At 49.9% G+C, this 15,894-nt stretch overlaps 3 protein-coding genes across 4 annotated transcripts in view; 1 reads left to right on the top strand and 2 right to left on the bottom strand.

Moving 5' to 3' along the window:
• Positions 1-216: 216 nt before the first annotated feature.
• Positions 217-4,634, bottom strand: LOC117582298 (coiled-coil domain-containing protein 170). Of its 2 annotated transcripts, none has more exons than XM_034269937.1 (5): positions 4,081-4,634; positions 2,751-2,876; positions 1,864-2,688; positions 911-1,798; positions 217-843 (listed from the first exon to the last, which is right to left on the bottom strand). In XM_034269937.1, the coding sequence occupies exons 1-5, from the start codon at positions 4,240-4,242 to the stop codon at positions 250-252; spliced, it is 2,595 nt and encodes an 864-aa protein (XP_034125828.1). In that variant the 5' UTR covers positions 4,243-4,634; the 3' UTR covers positions 217-249. The 2 variants fall into 2 exon arrangements, with proteins under 2 accessions (XP_034125828.1, XP_034125829.1); XM_034269938.1 differs by lacking the exon at positions 4,081-4,634 and adding an exon at positions 2,943-3,025.
• A 39-nt stretch (positions 4,635-4,673) lies between these two features.
• Positions 4,674-6,335, bottom strand: LOC117582299. The gene is made up of 4 exons (XM_034269940.1): positions 5,584-6,335; positions 5,362-5,531; positions 4,912-5,306; positions 4,674-4,853 (listed from the first exon to the last, which is right to left on the bottom strand). Exons 1-4 carry the CDS (start codon positions 6,327-6,329, stop codon positions 4,773-4,775), a joined length of 1,392 nt encoding a protein of 463 aa, XP_034125831.1. The 5' UTR covers positions 6,330-6,335; the 3' UTR covers positions 4,674-4,772.
• Positions 6,336-10,959: 4,624 nt separating this feature from the next.
• The window catches only part of LOC117581810 (S phase cyclin A-associated protein in the endoplasmic reticulum), a 29,644-nt gene continuing 24,709 nt past the window's right edge, over positions 10,960-15,894 (top strand). The window contains exons 1-4 of the mRNA XM_034269251.1: positions 10,960-11,607; positions 11,667-14,039; positions 14,105-15,512; positions 15,582-15,839. Coding sequence (XP_034125142.1) covers positions 11,439-11,607; positions 11,667-14,039; positions 14,105-15,512; positions 15,582-15,839 — 4,208 coding nt within the window. The 5' untranslated portion in view covers positions 10,960-11,438. The remainder of the gene's footprint in view (positions 11,608-11,666; positions 14,040-14,104; positions 15,513-15,581; positions 15,840-15,894) is intronic.

Raw genomic sequence — 15,894 nt, 5'->3', positions numbered from 1 at the left:
ATGTTTCTAAGAACCTGAAAAATTGAACTTTACTCAATACTTTCCTCATTCAGTAGAGGTTGAGTATTTCCCAGCTGTTTTCTCCTTCAAACTACCCCTAGAAACCTCCCGAAGATCTCAAGAAAATCTTTCATTTATTAAAGACAGAAATAAAACACCCCGAAGGCTCACAATAAATGCATTTGAATGATTCGATTCGCACTCGTATGTCGAATTGGTTGAGCGGAAGGAGTGGGTGGCTGTGGACTCCTAGCAATATTTGTTCTTAAAGTCATAATCATCGTCGCAACTGCCGCCGGAACCGGCACCCAGCAGCTCATCCTTGCAGCCATGATGCCTGCGATGCACATCCGTGTCGAAGCACTCATCGTGGAGTCGCTTGTCGCGGCTCTTGCTGCGCTGTCGTCGCGCATGGGAGCCATGGGCTCCATGTGATTCATGCCTGGTTCCATGATGATTGTGGATGTGACTGCTCGAACTATGATGATGCTCCCCGCTGGCATGTGCATGTGGATGTGGATGGAGTGTGGTCTTGTGGTGGAAGGGCGGCGGCGAGCTGAGCTCCCGAGGCGGTCGACAGTGGGTCGAAGGCGGCACAGGATCATCGTAGCGCGGACAAGGATGATCGCCCACCGGGGAGGCAGTCTCAAAGCGTTTCGAGAGCAGCGTAAACTCCTGATGGGCAGAGCACAAGGCCTGCAGACGATGCAGCAGATCCGTCTCCGGCAGATCCCTCAGATGCAAAGTGCGAGCCACCGAGGTGCGAAAGGATTGCAGATGGGAGAGCCGCTGATTGGCATCCGAGAGCTGAGCACTCAAGCGATTGACATCGTCACGCATGGACTGTAAAGAGAAGCAAATATTGTTCTATAAAAGGAACTTCGGATAAAGGAAAAGGCTTTCCACTCACATTAATCAACGCTTCATCGCGGCATCTGCGATTCTGATTCGACTCACAGGCGGCCTTCATGCGCTCCTTCATGGCACTCAGCTGGGACAGCAGTCGCGTCTTCTCATCCTCCAAATCGCACAGCTGCGTGGACAACTCATCGATCTTTCGTGCACGCTCCAACGAGGTGATCTTGTACTCCACCGCCTCTGCCAGCTGGGCCTTGACCTCGGCTATCTGGGAACGGGCATCGCCCAGTTGGGCGCTCAATTTGTCCACCTGCTTGGCTGCCTTTTTGGCACGACACACAGCATCATCGCGTTCGCCTTGGAGCATGCACTTGCCTCGTGCTCCATCCTCAATGATGGCCAGCTTGCGACGCAGCAGCTCCAGGTGTAGATCCCTGCGCTGCACTTGCTCCCGCAGGACACGCACACGACGCTGCAGATTGTAGACGCTGCTGCTCTCCTTCAGGGGAATGTCATGGCAGGAACGCTCCCTCCTTACCTTGCCATGGCCATGTCCATGTCCCCCGTGATCACAGCAGCCCTTGTCGGGCGAGTGTCCATGATGGTGTCCATGATGATGTGGCACCTCGTGCTCACAATGCGCCGTCAAACGCTCCGCACGCTCCAGCAGACTGTCGGCCATCAGATTGGTGTCTGCCCCTAGAGCAGGCGGCGCGGAGCACTCGCTCCAGTTCAAGGCACTCGCGAGACGCTGCAGGAACTCCGACAGACCCATGTGATCCTTGCGGAGTGTGTGAATCTCTGCGTGGCACTTTTCCAGCCGCTCGGACAGCTCACACTTTTGCGCCTCGCCCGAACGCAGGCGACACTCGGTGGATTGTTGGGTTTCCTTGAGTTTCTCATGTTCGCTGGTTAGTTGATCCCGCAGTGAATGCATTTGCTGTGGGGCAGAAAAGGGAGTGAAATTAGTGGGGGAATAGACAGAGTCTAGAGACCAAAACCCACCGCATGCATTGCCTGATTCTCGCTGAGGGTTTCCCTAAGCTTTTCCTTGATCAACGTCTCGCAGGGTTCGGGCACATTCAGCAGATTGCTCAATCCCCGCAGAAACTGCAAGCGGTCGCCTTGAGTTCTGTCCAGATTGTTCTGCAGGCGATGACAGCGCGACTCGAAGCCACGCAGCTCCTCCTTGAGCTTCTCCCCATTGATCTCCGATTCGGTTAGACGATCCCTCTGGATCTGCAGATCCCGCTCGTACTGCCTGCAACGTCCCTCCAGCTCGTGATTGTGATTGCCTGCCCCATCCAGCTGCGCGGAGAGTCGCTGCTTCTCGATGTTGGCCAGCGATTTGAGATTCAGCAACTCATTCTCGCAGGAGCTGAGCGTGTCGCAGGTGGAGCTGATCTTGGCCTTGGCACGCTGCAGCTCAACCATCACCTCCTCCGCACGCGACACGACACACTCGGGTGTGGCATGTGAGTTCTGATTGCCCTCGCACACGTCCATGCCCAGGCTGATGCTCAGGCGACGCAGCAGCTCGTGCAGCTGCGACTTGGCCTGCTCCTTCTGTGACTCCTCGTTGGTCAGGTGCGTCTCCAGGTGCTGGATCTTGCAGATCAGCTCCTTGTTGCGCTCATCCGAGCTGCGTTTCTCCCGCTGCACCGTGTTGATGGTGGAGTCGCAACGCGCCTGCACGGCCTGCTCGCGGGACTCGGCATTCTGCAGGCGACTCTGCAGCGAGCCAATGAGCGCGGTCTGCCGTGCGACCTGCGAGCGAAGATTCTCAATCTCCAACTCCTTGGAGCACAAGGCGCTGCGGGTTTCAGCTAACTGTGTGGAGAAGAACAAACTTTGATTGCTGAGTGCTTTGGGGAGTATCTGGGCGTGCTTACCTCTCCTGTCAGCCGCTCCTTTTTGTAGGAAATTGCGGCCAGCTCGCTGCGCAGTGTGGTGGTCATATCCAAGGTATGATGATGCTCTGTGACGTTGATTCCTGCACTGCCGCATGATGTGTCCAACTGGGGAAAGGATAAATAAAGATTTATCAATGCTTAAAGTTTCCTTTCCCCTCTCTTAGTTCCTACCAAATGATGATGATGCGGCGACATGCCACCACTCAAACCCAAATGGTGGTGATGCAAATGATTATCACTGGGCATGTTTCTGGCTAACTATAATCCTCTCTAGCAGCAGCACCAACTAGTCATGCCCAGAGTCGCGCACCAACTGAAACTTTGTCCCGGGGCAGCCTTTGGGTTTCGTGGCTTGGAGACTAACAACCTTTTTGCCTAACAACTGCTGGGCAGGCCTCGGAATTTACCTCAACATAACATCACACAATGCTCGCGATTTATGCTCCATGGATCCGGGGATGGCTTGCTGGGGGTCGTAAGTGAAAACGAGCTCAATGGCAGTGGCAGTGGCGGAGGGTAGTCCACTCTTAGCCACGTTTACACATTGGAGGGAAACTTTTGCAGTTTGTTTGCCTGTTATTTGGGTCATTCACATGGCAAGTGGCGGAGTCAAATGCAATGCACAGGCAGGGTACGAGGGACTCACACGCACACGACACGCCATGGCTGAGCTTTGCCTTTGGGGTTTGGTTGCTGCACACTGTGGAATGGTTTGCTTTTGGCCGGAAACGGAAAATGAGGTGTGCAACTTTTGGCCAATTGTCTGCACTTTCAGAGGAGCAGAGGGGTCGCTTTTTGGCCAGACAAATGGGAACTGAAAATGTGTTTAATGTCCGATAAGATTGGGCTTCGGGCAGGCAAAGGGAAGAGGTAAAACTTTCCTTTGAGGTGTATTGATTGTGAGTGGAAATTGGTGGCTATGCTACAAGAATTGATACAGAGGGTGATAAATATTCAAGGGATTTTTAGGCAACAGAAAGATTTCCCTGAACCACTAATGAAAATCTAACCATAATTTAGCTCTCACATTCTCATTATGCTCTTCTTTCATGTCACATCACCCCACTGTAACCCGCACCCATAAATGTTATCATTGGTTACAACAAAAACAATTTCGCCTAACAACCGCATAAATTTCACACAAACAACACAGACTCGGTGGGGGAGTGCAGGGAAAATTGTCATTCAATTGCAAATTTCACATTAAACTAAAGCACATAAATCTCAGCAGTTATATGGCAATTTGGCACACGATTTGCGACAGACTAATTTTAGACAAAAGGAACATGGAGACAGCATAGAGACTCACCTGATAGGCGCTTGCCACTCTGTGTGTTGGTGGCGACATCGTAGACCTCTGTGGCTGTCCCGAACCCGAGCCATTTCCATTTCCAGTGCCGCACAAGAGCTCAAACACTTGCCAATCCTCGGAGGTATTGCCATTGGTAGTGGGACGCGGATTTGTAGGCATTGTGCAGGGGGAAAAAACTTAATCCGACTGTTGGCCAGCCGTTGTGTGCAGCCTGTGAACAATTTCTAAGAATATTCCTCTATTTTCTAAGCATAAATAATGTGCTTAGCCTGGCAACAACATTAGCAAAGTTATGCGGCGACTTTCACGGTTGCCAGGTGCATAAAATAACTATACATGGGAGCACCCCGAAAGGTAAGGATGGGGTCTAATGGGTGTGTTACTAGGGGTGACTAAGTTGCACATAATTCGATTCTGTGCAACTGCAATTTCAATATCGAAGCACGCAAATCGTTTTTGGCCTGTAATTTCATTCGTCTGCACAAATAATGAATTTGGTAAATGTTTGAATTAAGTTTAGCAACAAGCAACAACCCTCCGACCCCAACAACCCCTTATTTGAGTTCGAAGTTCATGGCTCGAGGGTTAAGTTCATGTACATATTTCCATGATTATTTGTTGGTTATTTTGTTTGGGTTGCCAACATAAATAAAATTGATTGATTGAAACTATTTTTGCAAGCGAGAACTTTAGAATTTCTTTTTCTTATTCTTTGATTGTCGTTTCTGCTTTTGCAATGATTTTTGAGGCAAGGAAAAGGCGCGTCTTTCCTGTTAAATTTATACAGAAATTATCATAGTTATAGTTATTTCAGCTAAAGTTAGTTACCATCTCCTGTATGCGCTCCTGTTCCTCCTGTTCGATTTGTGCCTTGACCTCGATTATCCGCTGCTTGTACATTTCCTGCTGCTCCTTGTAGAACACAAGATCATCCTTGACCTTTTGCAAATTGTTGCTGGTATGATTGCACAGCAGTTCGACATTCTCCAGATCGGTTTCCAGCTTCTCTTCCCATTCTCTGATTTTAGTCTTAAACGATGCCGACAGATTGGCGATCACGAGCTCTACGGTATTATGCACAAGTGCGTCCTGCTTCATGTGGGTCCTAACTTCATTCAGTTCTTTCTCCAAGAGATCCTCTTTGCCTTTGAGTTTCATCAGTTTCTGATCAATGCAGCTGTGCATCCAATTGATGCGATAACGCAGATCAATGGGTCCAACAGCTGGGGGAACGATGAGTTTAAGTATGAAGAGATGGAATGGAAAGGGTATGATTACCCTGCTCATGCTCGAACTCAATTTTCAGGTTCGACTGTCGATCAATGGTGGTTCTTCTGTAGTTTCTTGAGCTATGATTGGTAAAAGTGTTGTACTGCAACTCCTCCTGCAGCTGTCGTGCCTTGTTGATGTCATTTATCCAATCCGAGTTGGTAATGTATTTGGCATCACTAAAAAGGAAGAATATGCTAAATAAAATCACTAATTATCTGGCTTACTCACTGTATCAATGTCATGGAATATTTGCATATATCGCGTCCATCGATAAAGTCATCTCGCACCTCCTGCAGCAGCGATACCATCTCGTGCAGATCCGTGCGAAATTTAATGCAATCCAAGTCGCTGGTGGATCGCTCCCGCTGTATGACATCCAGATACAATTGATTGACATGCAAACGCTGCATGAAGTAGTCCACCGACCAGTTGAACAGATTATTCGGCATCTCGTTGATCTCCCCGGGCCAGGGATTGCTGAACAGTCCCAGCTGCTTGCGCAGGCGTGGCAGCATAAAGTCAACGGACGCCTTCTGGCACTCCAGCGCGAACTCGTACAGCCTCACGGTACGCCGCTTGATGATGCTCACCACTTGGGAGCGATGGGCGGACCACAGTCTGGTCTGTCGTATCATCCGCTTGATGGCCAATGCCTCGGGAGTCTTCTCGGGTCCATCATCGTCGGGGAACAGCAACTCGATTGAGTCTTCTGTGCGCTTTCTCTTCTCCACCACTGTGCGGTAGGGCAGGAGAATGTTCTTGAGATACTCATCGCGACAGAGTTCGGGAATCGTTTGTTCTGGCAATGGAAAGGGTACATTGTACACGGATACTAGTTCAACTCCATCGGCCAAGGGAGGCTTCTTCAGTCCTTCTCCTCCTGCTGCACTTCGGGCCTCATCCTCATCCTCTACTTCTAAACTCTTTTCTTTCTGCATTTGTGTATCCTGTTTCAGTGTTGTGTTTGCTTCCATGATTGTGTGTTTCAGAAAATGTTGCTTAGGTTTTTTTAATTTATATTCTCTGCCAGACTTTAAGGGGTATCAAAAGTACATACATGCATGATTCACACTCTCAATTACTCATACAAATACGAGACACAACTTCTTCGACAGTTTATAAAGTTCTTGCCATCTTCTTTTGGCTTTTGCCATTCCCGACGTTGTTCCCGAAACCCAACATTCCTTACCCCACCATTCCCACTATTCCCCCATGTCTCTGGGTTGGCTATAAATAAAGAAGTTATTGCTGCCGCTGGTTCTTCTGTTTCAGCAGAAAGGGCCACAACATAAGTTGGCTCGTTATACTCTGCTTTTGAAGAGAGTCTTTGGGTTTGGGTGTGAACTTTTGGAAGAAGGGAACACGCATGCACGCACCTCTGCGTACACAGCTAATTGCATATATTGGATATTGGATGGTGTGGAAAATCGTGTTAAGGGATTGTTTTAGTGCGAAAACTTTCTAGAATAAAGTTTTGTTGGAAAACAGATAATTACATACGCAGGCCTTGTGCACCTAACTAGTGCTTAGATTTGTTTGCACTCGATGGAATACATCGATTTGGTACATCCATTACGCAAGCAACTCCCCTTAAGAGTATCCACGAGGTCGACGATCCCCGATTCTTTGAGTGTGTTCCCTGATTCTCTTTTGTTCGTTGTTTTGTTTCATTTTGCTGCGTTCTGCTGTGCTTGTTCCCTTTACGGATTGGGACTGGGACTGGGAATGGGCACAAGGAATGGGGAACGACGAGACAATGGCTGGCAACGGGAGTGTTTACCTGCTGCAGCTTGCTGCGTTCCTGCTGCATTTTCTAATCGAAACGAAACCTTCTACCCTAATGATGGCCTCAGGCGGGCCCCGGCTGCTGCATATTTGGCTGTGCTTTGTCAGTGCGCCCGGGCCGGGCCCTTTGTTAGCTGAAAAAAAAACTTCACTTGGCTCTCGCGCTCTGAGACTCTGCGGACAATTTCAAGTAGGTAGTAGGTAGTGGTGTGGTGCGTCCACCAGACAACCAACTCATGCAACATGCTGCACCAGGATCGACCTGCTCTTTGGCCTGTTCGCCTATTCAAAATTGTTCCGTTAAAATCTGTGCGCGCTGGTTGCGGTTGCCGCAAAATGTTGCACAAACACCGCGTGGCGGAACGAGCCTCCATCAACATAAGGGACGGACCGGCACACACACACACACCCAGAGAGGCAGAGAGAGCATAATCATGTCTCTCCCGCTGCTTAGAATTCTGTCCGCTGGGGAATGAATGACACGGGATGGAATGGGACGGGACAGAGTGGTCAGGGTGTATGTCTGCGCTGTGCTGACTGTCGTTCTTTTTCTGCATGTTCTCTGCTGTCGCGCTGCTGTCATTCCTGCTCGCCTGTTCGCACACACCATCGAAATTTCACATGTAATTCCCACGGCCTGAATTTTCCCACACAGCCGTGGACGAAGAAGGGGCAACGGCAGCAGAGGACAGACAGGCCGAGGACAGACAGACACAGAGAACAGAGCAGAGAAGAGATGAGCATAAACACACACAGCAAGTTGTCCACAACGCAGCCACATCTTTGATACACTTTCAGAGTGCATGTTATGATATCCACTAAAATTGTTGCAATGCATCGGCATAAGGAAATCTTCTAATTTCCATCGATATTTCTTAAGATAATTTTATTTTAATTAACCGAAGGATAACAATGACTTTATTTACTGCTGCAAGAGTATATCTAAATCGACGCGTTGCAGTTATCTTTGATGCATGCTTTTTTGTATTATTGCATTGAATTTGCTCCCATGGTCGTTGTCGTTGGTACTCTTCCGTTCCTTCATCTCTTAGTTTGGTCGTTTTGCTTATGCTGCTGTTGTTGCTCTTTACGCTTCTTCTGGGCCTCAGCTCCAGTCCCAGCCCCCCACCGCTGTGACTGCTGCTTTTCCACTGAGCGGAGGGGAACGACTGGTCCGGGTCCTGCTTGTGGTCCCTTGCTGCTTGGACACATCCGCCGCCTGTGGGTTAACATCTTCTTCATGCGGCCGTCCGTCTGTTGGCTGCGCATTCCTTTGCCCAAGTCTGGCTTCATCTGCAACCTGACCAGCACTTGGCCTCTCGTTAGTAAGGTTTCCGCAGGCACTGTGGATGGCATAATGAAAAAATGGTCAAATATGTATGGAGCAGGTAAATCCAGCGAAAGCTATACCGAATGCACTAAGCATGCCTCAAAGGTGGCAGCCACAGGCACAGCATAAAGTTTCCAATGGTAGACACCAGATTGGCGGTTATCTGTAGGCTATATTGCAGCGGAGCAGAGAGCATTTGCAGGCCAAAGTAGTGAATCATTTTTGGAGAAGAAGAAACGAAAGATAACTGCAACGCAAACTAAAAAGAAACCTAAAATCTTACGAGATTCAAAATTTGATTAAAATTAAATTTCAAGTCCTACTGTGCGGCCTTGAGGGAACTGGCAGAGAATGTCTAACCAGACACAACTCGAGAGCCACTTCCTCCGCTGCGGTGCCTCCCTCATCCGCTTCTTCTAATGGTCCATCTGTGGCCCATCCGTTCCGTTTCGTTCCTCTGCTTTGCTCTGCTCTGCTCTGCAGTAGTCCCCTGCTCTTCTCAGAAGTTGTTCCTCTCGCTTCGATTGCGGCTAATGCGACTCATGATGCAGCTCTGACTACTGCACTCCTGGTTCATCAATATGTTCAAGGATTTTTTCATGTTTCCAGGCATCCCACAAGGTCTTGCTGTCTCTCTTGCCCACAAAGAATCGCACTGTACATGTGAGTGAGATGCAGACGTCGAGAGAGAGAGAGAGAGAGAGAGAGCGCGTGATGTGAGGTAGAGCTAATGTCACGGAAAGGTCATGTGCCGAGTGGAATTTTCGGAAAATTCCGCTTGGCTCGGCTCTGTTTGAAATTGCTGCTATCCTGTCGCCTGAACTCATCGAAGGTAACAAAAAATGCACTCGAACGGGGTCAAGTGGAGCATGTGGTCCGCCACTCACTCAATTGTCAAAATGCTGCTCCACTCCAAAACAAGCAACCCCTCCAAATACTCGAAAGTATAAGAAGTATGCGAAGGCTCAAAAGTTTATCTACGTCGCAATATAATTGCTCAAAAATATGAAACGCAAGCTCACTGGTTATGCACTGTTCGAAATTGCAATGCACTTTATACTTGACACATTGATTCTAGCTATGTAATGTACATTTTCGGTTAAGAAATGTAAAACTAATGAATGCACATGTATGTATGCCCTTGCGCAAGATTTGTTTCCTGTTTTGATTGCCAAGATATATGAAATTTCCTTCAGTGTAACAAAAAGCTCGCTCTTGCGAAAGAAACTTTTTCCCACACACCAAGAGCAGCAAATGAGTCACACTCATACAAAATCAGAAGCGTGCACACACACACATGCTTGCTGGTTTTGCTGCGAGCCTGTTATTTAGAGTCCATGAATCGAAACTGTGTGGCTCAAGTGAGTTTTCTGATTGGCGATTCTCCAATTGGGTTTTCGGTGAACAGATGTTGAATTCGAAAAGGTGATGAGTGTTGGTTAACTCGAGTATTGCACTCATTCAAAGTCATAAATAAAATGGTAATTTACTGAAACTTAAGCGGAAATATGAAAGATCCAAGCGAATAAAACTCAAAGTGTGGCAGCTGCACTCGACTTGTACTAATACCACAACAACTTAATATAAACAATATAGACCAGCAATAAAAAAACCATTCTATTAATTGTGGGAAGTGAGAAAGGCAATTCGAACAAACTAGAGCAATGAGCAGCATCATTTAGATTTAGACCGGAATAGTAGCAGGCGCGCAGCTTTGCAGGTCTCACTTACGGACAAAAACAGTTCTGAAAAGCTTTGCATTTCGCGAACTATTTAAAAACAGCTGCAGCTTTTGTTGGCGCGCACTTTTGAAACCGGCTGATGAACATACCTATCGTCAAATTTGAGTGCAAGCAGTTAAATATCGCATCCCAAATCGAATATATGCAGTCGATATGTCCCCGACATTTGGAACGGAATAAGCAACATTTAGTACCCCTAGTGGGAAGGATATCTTGGGATTGAAGTAATGTTGAAAACATCATGCTCCAATCCATCCTAAAAAAATTATATATGTGTTGGTGAGCCATCTCAACGCAATACAAAGAGATATGTTACATAAAAACATGTCAGTCTAAGATAAAGTTGTTAATAATATTTGAGAGCAGCTTTGAAAATTACAGTGTAAATAGGGTATAAAATGCCCATACCTACCGGTTGACAAGCAACAAATTTGTCAAATACGTTATAATACATTCTCACTCACGTAACGTTAAATGCTATTTTTGTTGGTGGACCTTTTCAACTTTTAACTTAATTTGTAATTATTACAACAAAAGGATGTCGTAAAAGCTGCCAATCTTGTGGAGAATAAATTGATCAATCGGATAAAATTATATTTTTAGCGCGGAAACTCTTAACTAGCTAGTAATATCAAGTAGAACATCAAAATCGAAGAACGCTATTTATGGTTTACGGTATATTTACAGTATATTTTGAAAATGCAAGGTTATATTTCGGTATATCTTATCGATAGTTCCGCAGTCACAATGCTCAGCTGGCGCTGGCTGCATATTCTCGGTTTTTGGTTTATAAAATTCTAAAACTGTTTTTCTCATTAAAACTTGGCCAAAAACACTGTGTTGTGCGTGGGGAAAGACTGACATTTCATAAATTGACAATAAAGTGCGGTTTAGCATGTGCGCCAGCCTCGTTGTCGGCCGCCGCCTTTGAAACAAAGATGCCTGCTGGCCACTGGCATTGCGAAATACAACTACAACTACAACGGAGAGACATAACAAACCCGAAAATCCGCAGAAGCGAAGAATAATCAATTAAAAACTCATTGTCCGGCAGTGTTTCAGGCGTACGGCAGTGGTGGCCAACGCGCAGAGGCTCCTCTAACCTGTTGGCGAGGCCAGAAGGAAAAGTTGCGTGAACAGCTGCAGGTCCGTTGCGTGGGACGTGCCGTGTTGCTGCGGCGCGCCAGCTGTGCTGCTTTTGGCAAGAGAATTTCGCCGAAGAGACAATGGAAATGCGAGAGGTATTGAGTCGGGAGGGGCGAGAGGCGAAGAATCTGCTCGTCTACCAGTTTTGCGACGAGACATCGACAAATTCGTTGGCCAGCGGAGGAGGAGGCGGCACGGGTGCTGGCGGCGACACCACAACAAGCGGAGGCGTCATTGTGAACGGTGACTGTATGTGGAATCTTCTCGTTTTGGACACTTGATAGCTAAATGTTTTCTCTCTCTTTCAGGCTACCGCAAGCCACCGATGGCACCGCCCAAATCCCCCCTGGGCACGCCCAAGAGCTGCCAATCGCCCACATCGCCCTCGGTGCGTATGAAGTCCGCGGAGCACAATGTCTCGGGTCCACGCGTGCGCAGCGCTTCCACAGGGCGAGACAAAAAGTCCGAGCTGCAGGCACGCTACTGGGCATTGCTTTTCGGCAATCTGCAGCGAGCTGTGAACGAGATCTACCAGACTGTCGAGTGCTACGAGAACATATCCAGCTGCCAAGAGACAATCCTAGTGCTGGAAAACTATGTGCGGGATTTCAAGGCACTCAGCGAGTGGTTCAAGGTCTCGTGGGACTACGAGTCGCGTCCGCTGCAGCAGCGTCCCCACAGCCTGGCCTGGGAGGTGCGCAAGAGCAATCCCACGCCGCGAGTGCGCACCAAGAGCCTCTGCAGTCCCAATAACTCGGGCAAGTCGAGTCCCGCTCTCTTTGCCGGCTGCCAGTCGGGCAAGACGTCGCCCTGCTACGATGGCCAGGTGTCGCCCAAGAAGCTGATGCGTGCCTACGATCAAATGCCGCGAGGTGCCATGCGTCTGAATGTTCGCGAACTGTTTGCCAGCAATAAGCGTGCGACACAAGGGTCGGCACAGTCGGATCCCATGGAGACGCCAGCGGAGGGACCTCTGGATTTGAGTGGCGACAAAGGATATTTGCAGTTAAACACTCAATACTCACAGACAGACTTGGAGGATCCGCATCTCACGCTGGCCGATGTGCGCGAAAAGATGCGACAGGAGGCAGAGCAGCGTGAGGCAGCGGAACGTGAAGCGGCGTCAGCCAAAGCAGAGGCAGAAGCAGCTGAAAATGAAGAAGTGAACGCCGCTGAGAACGAAGAAACAGCCGCCGCTGAAGTTGAAGAAGCAGCCGCTAAAGACCAAGCCATTCCAGCAGCAACTGCCGAAACAGAAACGAAAACAGAACCAGAGGCAGTGACAGTCGAGCCACCAGCAGCGAGCACTGCGGAGGAGGCCCATCCACAACCACCGCCCAAAGTGCAGGAACCCACAGCACTGCAGATGACTGTGGCCTCGCTGGAGCTCATGGAGAATGCACTCCTCGCCGAGCAGGCGAACAAAGAGCCCACACCGCCCAGCACAGTGGTGAAGCCAGTGGCAGAGTTGTTCAAGAAACCCCAGCCGACGGGGGCAGCCATCAGCGGTGTCCAGAACAGTCCCCTGAAATACTCCAGTGTGCTTAATCGTCCGGTGAAGAAGGGAATGAGTGCGCCGGTAGCTGCCAAGACTGCTGCGGCGCCAGCGAAACCCACAAAAGCAGCTCCTGCAGCTGCTCCCACTGCCGCTCCCGCTTCCACTTTAAATGGCATTCGTCGAGGAGTCAAAGCAGCTCCGATTGCTTCCAAAACTGCACGCTCCACGGTCCAGCCACCGCCACGACCCTCCAGCAAAACCGAATGCTATGGTCCGCCCAACAATGTGGCCTCTCGACTGTCGGCACGTTCCCGCACGATGCTGGAAATGAATGGCAAGGCCAATGGCAGTCATCAGCCAATGGGTGCGCCGCTCTCCAAGGCAATGCCCAAGCGTTCGAGCACCACACTGATCCCGCCACAGCGACGAAACGCAGGCAGCTCTAAGGTGAGCAGCCGCGAGGACATAGGCAGCTCCACATCCACGCTCAAGGCCAGCAATGAGCAGCTCAGCAGTTCGCGGAGCACACTGAAGCTGGAGGATAGACATTCCGAGCCGAAGCAGCTGCAGCAGAAAGCAGACGCCAACGATGGCTGGCTGACGGTGAAGAATCGCCGAAGGAGCAGCATGCACTGGGCGAATCGATTCAATCAGCCCACGGGCTATGCGAGTCTGCCCACGCTGGCGCTGCTGAACGAACAGCAACGCGAGAAGGAGGACAAGGAGAAGCAGCAGCAACAGCAACAAAGGGTAAAGACAGGTAAAAGCATTCCGCAAACAGCAAAGACAACAACAGCCAGCACAGAGGCAGCCAAAGGCAAGGCAGCAGCAACGACCAAAACGGGGATGGCAGCAGCACGACCAGAGATTAAGAATGCCAAAGCGAAAGTCAATTCTTTTCCGCCACTGAAAGCAAACACAAGGAAACAGCTGGAGAAACAGCAGGAGAAACCCGCCGCCCCTGCATGTGGCGCACGCAGCAGTCTGCCGGCCACAGCCAATGTCTACGCGGCGACACGAGCTTCCACCATTAAAAGACAGAAGTCAGATCTCACGGGCCTGAAGATGACATCGCTGCACAAGGAGTACATGCGCAGCGAGAAGAATGCGCTGCGGAAGCAGCAACAAAAGGAGTACGATCAGGATAATGGATCCACCACATCCATCGAGACTGTCGTGGAATGTAAGCAGAAACGAATTTAGATTACCTTAAGGATTAAATACTAATCCTCTCTCTCCCCTTTGCAGTCTCCACCGATGAACATCAGAAAATTGACATTAAAATTCAAACAAATTGCGAATTCTCCAAGACCATTGGCGAGCTGTATGTGAGCGTGCGTGAGCAGTGCAAAGTGGAGGCTGCCAACGCGCTGAGTGCATGCGATGAGAACGATGAGCAAAACACAGACGACAACGAGGAGGAGCGCGATGAGCGCATACTCGTGGAGGAGCAGGAATCGCTGGAGCGGCAGATACGTGAGCTGGAGCAAACGGAGATCGATGTGGACACGGAAACGGATGAGACGGACTGCGAGGTGCAGCTGGATCTGGATCAGGAAGATCTCTTGGGCGGCGATGATGCCGCCGTCTTTGTAACCATGAGCGACGATGAGAATGCCAGTCTGGAGCTGCGCTATCAGGCGCTGCTCTCGGACATGTCGTGGAACGAGCGGGAGGAGGCTTTGGCCACGCTGCAGGCTTATGTGGCGCGACATCCGGGTCGTGCACAAGAGCTACATCAGAAGCTATCGTCGCCCTCGCGTCGTCGCTCTCTGCAGGAGACGCTTAAGAAGTATCAGGCCAAGCAGGCGCGGGCACATCAGAAGCGGATTGTGCTGCAGCAGGAGAAGGCGGCCAAGCTGCAGCAGTTGTTCGATCGTGTGGAGGATGTGAAGGCGGCCAAGAAGCAGCTGATTGAGGACAAGCGACTGAAAATGCAGGGCCGACTGCAGCGGGCAGCCGAGAATCGGGAGAATTATCTAAAGCAAATCATTGTCAAGGCGCACGACGAGGACAAGAAGCTGAAGGAGATTAACTTTATCAAGAACATGGAGGCCCAGAATAAGCGTCTGGACATGCTCGAATCCTCCAAGGAGATCGAGGGCAGACTCCAGGAGCTCGAACAGGAACGCCAGAAGCGTGTGGAGGAGAAGCTCGCCAAAGAGGCGGCCGTCGAGCGACGTCGCCAGGCGCTGGAAAAGGAGCGCCTGCTGAAGCTGGAGAAGATGAACGAAACGCGACTGGAAAAGGAGCAGCGCATTGGCAAAATGCAGGAGCAAAAAGAGCGCCAGCGTCAGGCGCTAGCCCGCGAGAAGGCACGCGATCGGGAGGAGCGTCTGCTGGCGCTTCAGGTGCAGCAGCAGCAGACCACCGAGGAGTTGCAGCGGAAAATACAACAGAAACAGGTGGAGTCTGCACGCCGGCACGAGGAGAACATCGAGCACATACGACAGCGTGCCCTGGAACTAACCATGCCCACGCGGCAGCCAGAGGATGGGCGTGGCGACCAGGAGGACACGGATGAGACGCTCAACAATACCAGCAACACGGAGGATGGGGATATGTCCTCAACGCGCTCGGATGTGGGCGTAACGGGCGGACATTCACGCAGCTACAAGAAGAAAATGAAAAAGTTGAAGCAAAGAATGAGTCAGAGGTGCGTACTGGCGGGGGAATTATTCAAAGGATTCAATGGTTATTGACTCTCTCTCTGTTGTACTTTCAGTGCCGTTGAGTATTTGGACGGCGTGGAACCCACACCCGCCTATGTGAAGCGTGACAGCACAGTGCCAAAGCTGCTGAATATGATCATCAAGGGCGGTGGACCTCAGGGCATGGAGCGTACCTTGGGAAACCTGCTGCGGGTGCTGCCCAAGGCACAGACATGCGATTTCCTCGCCTTCCTCTGCATGGATGCCCTGGGCATATTGACCAATCATGTGATTACCGAAGGCCTCAAACAGCAAACAGAAGTCTCCATCAAGTCAGTGTCCCTTCCACAATTATCCTGCCATGAGCACCGAATAATCCTTTTGTTC

The sequence above is a fragment of the Drosophila guanche genome, unplaced genomic scaffold (genome assembly GCF_900245975.1).
Source record: "Drosophila guanche unplaced genomic scaffold, DGUA_6, whole genome shotgun sequence".
Lineage (NCBI taxonomy): Eukaryota > Metazoa > Arthropoda > Insecta > Diptera > Drosophilidae > Drosophila > Drosophila guanche.
This window is presented reverse-complemented; position numbering and strand designations above follow the sequence as displayed.

Coding starts and splice junctions, on each gene's coding strand:
- LOC117582298 (XM_034269937.1), bottom strand. CDS start 4,242: ATGCCTACAAATCCGCGTCCCACTACCAATGGCAATACCTCCGAGGAT. Junction 2,877..4,080: donor GAGTGGCAAGCGCCTATCAG/GTGAGTCTCTAT, acceptor TCCTTTCCCCAG/TTGGACACATCATGCGGCAG. Junction 1,799..1,863: donor AGAATCAGGCAATGCATGCG/GTGGGTTTTGGT, acceptor TCTGCCCCACAG/CAAATGCATTCACTGCGGGA.
- LOC117582299 (XM_034269940.1), bottom strand. CDS start 6,329: ATGGAAGCAAACACAACACTGAAACAGGATACACAAATGCAGAAAGAA. Junction 5,532..5,583: donor TATTCCATGACATTGATACA/GTGAGTAAGCCA, acceptor CTTCCTTTTTAG/TGATGCCAAATACATTACCA. Junction 5,307..5,361: donor TGAGTTCGAGCATGAGCAGG/GTAATCATACCC, acceptor TCGTTCCCCCAG/CTGTTGGACCCATTGATCTG.